Source organism: Perca fluviatilis, chromosome 14 (assembly GCF_010015445.1).
Source record: "Perca fluviatilis chromosome 14, GENO_Pfluv_1.0, whole genome shotgun sequence".
Classification (NCBI taxonomy): domain Eukaryota; kingdom Metazoa; phylum Chordata; class Actinopteri; order Perciformes; family Percidae; genus Perca; species Perca fluviatilis.
In genome coordinates, this window is record NC_053125.1 from 21,154,571 (window position 1) to 21,162,799 (window position 8,229).

General features: G+C 38.4%; 1 protein-coding gene across 1 annotated transcript; it reads left to right on the forward strand.

Moving 5' to 3' along the window:
• Positions 1–264: 264 nt before the first annotated feature.
• vbp1 (von Hippel-Lindau binding protein 1) lies at positions 265–7,367 on the forward strand. Its single transcript, XM_039823393.1, has 6 exons — positions 265–396; positions 1,883–2,007; positions 3,699–3,765; positions 4,341–4,439; positions 4,695–4,833; positions 5,746–7,367. Exons 1-6 carry the CDS (start codon positions 316–318, stop codon positions 5,820–5,822), a joined length of 588 nt encoding a protein of 195 aa, XP_039679327.1. The 5' UTR covers positions 265–315; the 3' UTR covers positions 5,823–7,367.
• Positions 7,368–8,229: the final 862 nt, after the last annotated feature.

Consider the following 8,229-nt stretch of genomic DNA (forward strand, 5'->3'; position numbering starts at 1 on the left):
ATCAAGACTTTTACTGTGGAGTATTTCCACAGTGTGGAGTCAACAGGCTACTTTTATGAGGGGCAGTTCAGTAAAGGATCTTCTTACACCACTGCAACTGTAGTAGGCTACTGGTGTAGACAGTATATAGCCCACTGTACTGTATATCTATGGGTAACTTAGTAGCACTAGCAGCAAATGCAGCCTGTGGCCACTAGAGGCAGCCGAGCGTCCACGCTGCTCCTGATACGGTGGACCATTGATGTGGACGCACCGACTTGTACGTAAGCAGAGACGGTTTTGACGTAAGGAAGGAAGGAGTAGCCTCTCTCCAAGATGGCGGCGACCATAGACAACAGCAATGCTGCTCAGGCGACAAAGAGAAAGCACCTCGGAATCCCCGAAGCCGTGTTTGTGGTGCGTAAAGGCTGACATTCCTCCCTTTTACTACATGTCTTCAATGGTGTTAGGCCGTTGAAAACACACTTTTATACGTGTAGCCGATGTGTGGGCGCGTCATGCTGGCTACGAGCTAGCTAGTTAGCCGGAGAGCTAGCTAGCTAATCCTGCTGTGTGTGCAGGCTGGGCGGCTCCTCACCTCCATCTATGGACATCACAGTGTCTGTGTGTGAGCTGCTTCTTTATTTTCACTGTACCTCGTTTCCTCTTTAGGCTTTCAATTATTTAAGTTAGCCTACACGTTAGCCTGGTAACCTGCTTTGCTAATAAAGCTCTTGCTTAAAATAGCGATAGCTGCCTCCAACCTTTCCCATTCATTGTTAGGTAATATTAATACTGCTTTATTCAGATCCTTTACTAGCTAAGAGTACTGACACTCTGTGAAAATACCCCACTACAAGTAAAAGTCCTGCAGTGAAAACTGTACATCAAGGGACTATCGTAAGTGGGGGAAACAAACATCCAAAATACACATTTAGGTGATTATTTTACTTTAGTTTTTCTATTTGCGACTGTAACGTTAGATTACGCCCAAATTTACCAAAGTATGCAATAGGGAATGCCTCATTTGCACATTTAAACATAACATTTCAAAATACTTGTCATTCAAAAAAAATGTTTCTTCTTCTAGCTATGTAATCAACTGGGGAAGTTTCATGGTGACATGTTAGCTAAAATGTTGTACCCTATTCACCTGTAGTGTCTCTATTATTGCTGCATTAACATGTTGCATTTTACTGCTGCAGATGTTTACGGTTGTACTAATTTGAACTCCTTAATATGCTGTTGGGTAGTTTAATTTACAGCAATGCATCATATTTTATAAGATGATCATATGTACGTAGCGTTTGCAGTCCTGTAAAAGCTTTTCATGTCGTCAGAAAAACAGCCCTGTTTTAAACTTTGTGGCATGCCTTTTTTTAAGCTGATCCAAGAGGCTTTTTTTATTTAGCTTAAGAAGTAGGAGAATTTTCATAACACAAAGGAACACTTCATCCTTCAGTTTATCAGGAACATTTACATTCAAAATAACTATGCTCATTAGTTTTTTTCTTGAGTAGGCCTACGTATTTGACGATTGTAGAGTCTGGCCAATACATTGGCTGGGCCCATATTATTCGCATAAAAAAAAGACATTATTTTGTATCGGTAATTTATCGGCTGATGAATCGCTAGAGATTGCAGTATGGAAATGTCAAGATATGTTTGAGGTCATTTTTAAACTAGTGTTGCCATATAGCTTGTCAAACAGACAGCACAGATAACTTTACATTTCCTGCTCCTGGGTATTTGTGGTAATTCTTAAAAAATTAAATCACTCCTAATAAAAGAGTGTTATGTTAGATGTTTGTTGAATTATTGTTATTGAATTGACTCAGATATCATTCCGGCTAGAATGTCTTGGCTTGACCGTGTGCTCTTTCTCCTCTGCTGAATTTTACAGGAGGATGTCGACTCTTTTATGAAGCAGCCGGGGAATGAGACGGCAGATTCAGCTCTGAGGAAGCTGGACGAACAGTACCAGAAATATAAATACATGGAGCTCAATCTGTCTCAGAAGAAGCTCAGGTAACACAAAAGACAAAAAGACATCTAGTCTGCTCGCATATAATAAATTGACACTGGAGTTTGTCTTTGTGAAACTAGACAGTTTGCTATCCTATTTTTTCATGTGCTGCCAGGACTGCTCAATAACCTGTAATGTGTAATGAGAAGATAGAAGACTGACTAGTACTTAATATGAATGTAAGCAGACGTTTTTGCTTACCAGTGAAAGGGGAATAGCCTTCATGCTGTCAAAACAAAGACTCGATTATTTTTTTAAACGATGAATCTAGCGATAATTTTTTCGATTAGTCGACTAATCTGACGATTCATTTTTCAATTAGTAATTATTTACCCATTGCTCAATTATTAACAATTTACACAAAACAAATTTCAATAAGGTTCAAATCTCTATTTATTAAAATAGTTTAACACTGCACTGTTCAAGTAAAATGAATTTGTAGTGCAACCTGAAGCCAGATGTAGGCTATCAATCCAACCACAAAATAAAGTCACTTTCAGGAGGAATACAAAAATAAAAACTTAAAGTAAACGGAGCAAGTGCAAAAAGAGCAGCCTGTATTTGCTTTTTTTAACAGCAGTAGGTAAAATAATGAATAAGCTCTTGTTTAACATCCAAGCTCTTCTTCCTTTTAATTTAACTTTTAATTATTTGTATCTAAAGGCTGGTTAAGCACTGTAGGGAGGAGAAGTTGGACAGTTTGTTTTTGTCTCGTTCCAGTGATTGGCACATCTGGGTGATGGCGTCGAATATGCGTTAGAATGTTAGATGTATTTCCACTCACATACCCAACAACTGCTGAACAACGCCGACACGCAGTCCTCGTCTTATCCACCACTCTCTCGCCTGTAGCCTACTACTGGGACTGACCCGGAGACCGAAGTTTTCGAGGCGGGGACGGCATTAGACAAGAGGACGTGACACGGGAGACTCCAGGCTGCAGCCATACAGTCTCGAAGTTTTGCCAAACTTGCAATCTTAAAGAGGCCGGCGGGGAACTCTTGCGGGTCGCCACCACTCGCCATACTCGTCCTTTCATGCTGCTATCTCTGACTCACTCACTGGACCGTCATGTTGGCGGAGGAGCTCGGCTAGTTTCAGAGATAAGGCGGAGGTACAGATTAGGTGACCCTAGAACCTGCGTATCTAACAGCAGTTCCGCATTACATTAGTTCTGCATTACATTAATTAATTCGCACGTGAGTTTTATTTATTTATTTTATTTAGTGACGCGTCGACGCATTTACACGAATCGTCCCAGCCCTAGTTTTCACATAATATTCCGGAAATGCAACAAAGACAAAGATTGTTGGTGTTTGTAGTTTTTACAATAAATAATTGTATCCTAATGAGTATAAAAGATTTACCAGGCTTGAATAGAAAATGTCTGTTTTTGTTTTTTTCCCCCAATGCAATATGCTTACTGTATGTACTTAAAACTCTATGAATAAGTATTTAACATCACTGACTCTCATAAAGAAAATGTATTATCATTATGTGTTATAATTCTACTTATTTATCATGTTTATATCTCTTATGCCACTTTTGAATTTCAGAAAATTCCTTGGTGTACACACACATACACTCCTGTAATAACATCCACATTTGCATTTGGCTGTGTAACATGAATGTAATAACTTAATGAATGCCTTCCTTACTCGAACTAAAACGTTTTACTTCTCTTGTTATGTAGGTTGAAAAGCCAGATCCCACAAATCACACAGACGCTAGAAATCCTGCGACACATGCAGAAGAAAAAGGTGTGTATCGTCGTCTTTGTGAACTAATGTGGAAATGCTCTTTTACACCTCTTCTTAAAACTCATTTTTATTTTATGGCTTTATTTAAATCATTGACACCAATGCATGCAGCTTATTGGGTCATTAAATCCACGTTGCATAGCATTTAATGAGCGTTTGAGATTTGGACAATAGGGCAAAAACTTCAATCACAATATATTTGTATATCAATGCATATTGATAAATGTCGCAATATAGATTAAGTCAATATTTCTGATGTTAAAGATTTACTTAAGATTAAAAATCCTTTAGTAGCTGGTTCTAAATGTTTCAAATAAAAATATGTATAGGCTGCAAACAATGAATAAGTCAATTATACAAAAATAAACAAATCTAAGATCTTATCGTATAAATCCTTAAAAACCAAAAAACAATTCTTTATCTTCAAGGGTCTTTATTAGCCGATACGTCCATCTATCTGAGCAGCGTGTTGGAAAATACAAAACGTCTTAAGATCAAACTTAGTTAGAAACGGGGGTGAGTGTGATGAAAAAATGAATGATGGACGCCTTGCTTTAATGTTTTTGTTTCCCCAGGAGACCACAGCGCCCATGGAGACACACTTCCTGTTGGCTGACAATGTTTACTGCAAGGCCTCAGTGCCGCCCACCGACAAAGTCTGCCTATGGCTAGGGGTATGTAGAGCTCCGATTTAAAGTCAGTTTTATTTCACTAGTATGTAGGCATCGTAAAACCGTGTAACAAAATGGTTATAAGTGCAAGACAAGCATGAGATATTTGGGCAGAAGTTATAAAGTTCTAGAAAAGGTAAACTTAAGTGATGAATGAAGGATCGGTAATGCTCAGGAGAGGTTAGAGGCTACATCGGTTAAGGCTATAACTTGAGTCCTCTCTGCATCTCATCCCCCTACCCCCCCATACTCTAACAGGCTAACGTCATGTTAGAGTACGACATTGATGATGCCCAGGCTCTCCTAGAGAAGAACCTATCCACGGCATCTCGTAACCTAGAGACACTCGAGGATGATCTGGATTTCCTGCGCGACCAGTTCACTACCACCGAAGTCAGTATCCTTCCACTATGTGGTCCATTCAGGTTGGGCATTGCGCTCAGTCAAAGTTCTGTGGAGCTGTCGTTGCAATTTTGTGTAGCACAAGCTCATGATTTATTCATTGTTCATTGATGGTGCTGAATTACTCTGAAGCAATTGTGTTGAAAATGAGGACATCTGCTGGACAAACCTTGGTATTGCATCTGCGTGGATGGATTAAATCGGAGATGGTTAGAGGTCTTACTACTTTCATTATTATGAATTAGTTCCAAAAAACAATTAGCAAGTACATCTCGCATTCAAAACGAGCACAACACCTCTCTGATATGCAGGGCTGGGTATCATTCAAAGATTTTCAATACTGTGACTCCGAAACCGTTTCCTAAACAATACTTTTTTCGATACCAGTTTTAATGAAATCCATTTTAACAAAAAGAAATTGCAACATTACACATTATGGCACAAATCTTTTTATTAATTTTTTAGCTCCTACTTCGTGAGCCCCGTCCCTGTGCAGTAACGTTGAGTTTTGCCTGCGCGTCTCTACTATGTGTAATGTTAAATGTTATGACAGCCAATCAGCAGCATTATTAGATCTTGGTGAGAAGCATGCTGCATTCAGATTGGCACACTGACACTGATAAGATTTACTCCTTAGGTATTAAAATGACGAGGCATTTTTTGATATTCGATACTAAGGAGGCAATTCGGTCGGTGCCTGAAAAACTATAGAATTCGTTACCAAGACCTTTTGGTGTGGTGAAGCGAGGCATGGAAACATCACAGGTTTGTTCTCTTGTCATACCTACCTACTACATGTGCACACCTCCAGTACACTGTGAAATAAACATCTGAAACACTGTTTTTAATATGACGGATCCTGCCGTCACACTGCTGCTGCTGTTCCTTAACTCACTGCTCCCCTCAGACATGGCACGAGTCTACAACTGGGACGTGAAGAGAAGGAGCAAAGAAAACCTCCTGAAATCAGCAGACAAGTCTTAATATCGACAGGACAGCGTCCATGTCCTCCTTCTGCTAACTATCTTCTCCTTTGTTAATACAACAAACACCCCCAATTCATGTGTATGTTCACCCCAGGGCTTGGCAGATAAGAGGGCATGCTTGAAATATTTTTAAAAGTTGTAGTGCGTTTGATTTAAGTCAATGTGATTTATTGAATCAAGCACACTTTATAACTTTTATTTTGAATATGCCCTCTATTAAGTCAGGCTCAAACCTCTACCACTACTGTTTTCTGTTGATTTGTTACTTTTAAAGTATTTTTTCAAGTAAAAACTAACAAAAAAAACAAAGGCAACCAGGCACTTTTTGTATTCTTTTTAACGATTAAAGTATGTTCCTGTTATCTTTGGCAGATTTATGCAGAATGAGGGTTCCTCGCATCGTCTTTTCTTTCCCTGCATTTTTCCCTCCTTACTGACCTGCACTTCCTCAACTTGCAACAGCGTTCACACATATGGGACTTTTTACTTGAGTAGTTCGTTCTTGAAACACGTCCAGTTGCCGTTATACTCCGTAGAATCAGACTTGTAGGATCACAAAGATCTCAACAGAAGAAGAATAGAGAACAAAACTTTTTCAGCCTCGTGGCTCCAGTTTTTACTTCAGAGGAATCAACTCCACACCTGCTGCTCCTCCTCTGTCCCTCAACTTTTCCACATCAAACCATCTCTTCCTCGTCCTCCTCCTCTCCTCTTAGCCGCTGTTCTGTCTGTATTTATTTGTCTCTCACTGTATTCATTAAACAATGAATGAAGTAAAAGAAGAACATTTGGGCAAAGAGACGAGACCTTGACCTGTTCTGTGTGATTATTCTTCTGAGGAGAAGACCTAACCGGTTAGAAACAGTGTTAGAAGTCAAGTACCTGCAGTTAAGAATAAACAGTACATAAGTGCAACATTTATTTACAGTAACTGCAGATAAAGGTTGCCAGCATGGAGGGCCACAAGTGTCATGCAAATAAGTATCAAGCATCAATTGGAAATAAAAACAGGAATTAATATAAGGTTTTAAAAATGAGTTATGCTATAAATTGAATACATTCCTAAAACTATGAACTTATTGATTTATTTTATTTTTATTTGACCTATAATTGGATGGATTTACATTCATTTGTATAAACGTATATTCATTTCTTGTATATACATTTTTATTGACCTCAATTCATGATTTATAATTATTTGTTCATTTGACACTTGCTTTTGTTCCTTTTATATAGTTAAAAGATTGTCTTACTCTCGGTTCATCCCTCCTGTTCTTCCTCCTGGAGCTTTGTCTACAACGTTTCCCTCTCCACCTGAAAAGCCCCCAATTTCCCTTTTATTCATCTTGTCCTCTTCCTGCTTTAAACTTTGGATGAGAAACCTAAATGAGCATGCTGTTAGAGGAAACACTGTAAGGCAATTTAGCTGAAAGTATTTGTACAGAAAGCTTCTTCTAGTGTCCTCGCTGCTCCCACCCAGTGGTAATGTGTGAAACTACAGTTCAACAAACTACATTAAAAAAGCCATTTGGCATGGTGTGTACCTGGGACACCTGTGTCTGCTCCTTCAGGCTGAGTTACCTGCTTTTCCCGGTTTAAAATGCAGACATGAGGCTGTGGAATCTCGCATGTCGAGAGAATTCGAAATGCTTAAAGAACCACCTACGAGGTGCTTTGACATCTTGAGCAACCAGATGCATAATTCTCAGCTTGCCCCAGTGGCTCAACTCCAAACAGTAATACACAGATTCTTGGGTGCAGATCCTTTTTGGTACCGATGTTTGTTGCCTTCAGGCGCTGTCTGAAATATTACACTTAACGTTAATATAGGCTACATAAAGTATGTTAAATTGGAAGTTAGATAGGCCTGTATCTGTTTTCCTTCTGTTAAATGTTTATTTGTCAAGCTTTTTTTTTTAATAGATTAAAAGAAATCTGTTGAATTCTAATGACCAGGGAACTCACTTCTATTGAAAGAAACCTTTCAAAGCCTTTGAGTGGGTTTTTAGATATTGTGAAATTAACACAGTGAAATTATTTATTTGGATTGGGGAACAGTACTATAATTATATGATCATTTCTATTTGATATTTAAAATATTTTTATTAACAGAAAATCAGGATCAAAAACTAAAGCAAAAGGTGGAATATATAAACATGTCGCACGCTTGTCTATTATTTTTTTTACAAATCAATTTAATCTTGAAAAACACTTTTAATTCTTAACACGAGTTGTTAAACTGCTTAAAATTGCATAAAGTGACCACAAAGGCTGCCACTATCTTGCCTAATATATTTTAGAATAGATTTCCCCCCATGTTCTTTTGTATTTTTATTTTTTTACATACCCATATCAATTTATTCAGAATCTATACATGTTTTGGGGAGGAGACCAGGGCAGGGTCT

Excerpts from the sequence above, each read along its gene's own strand:
- vbp1 (XM_039823393.1), top strand. The coding sequence starts at position 316 with ATGGCGGCGACCATAGACAACAGCAATGCTGCTCAGGCGACAAAGAGA. Across the intron at positions 2,008-3,698 it reads CTGTCTCAGAAGAAGCTCAG|GTTGAAAAGCCAGATCCCAC; the intron begins GTAACACAAAAG and ends CTTGTTATGTAG. Across the intron at positions 4,440-4,694 it reads AAGTCTGCCTATGGCTAGGG|GCTAACGTCATGTTAGAGTA; the intron begins GTATGTAGAGCT and ends ATACTCTAACAG.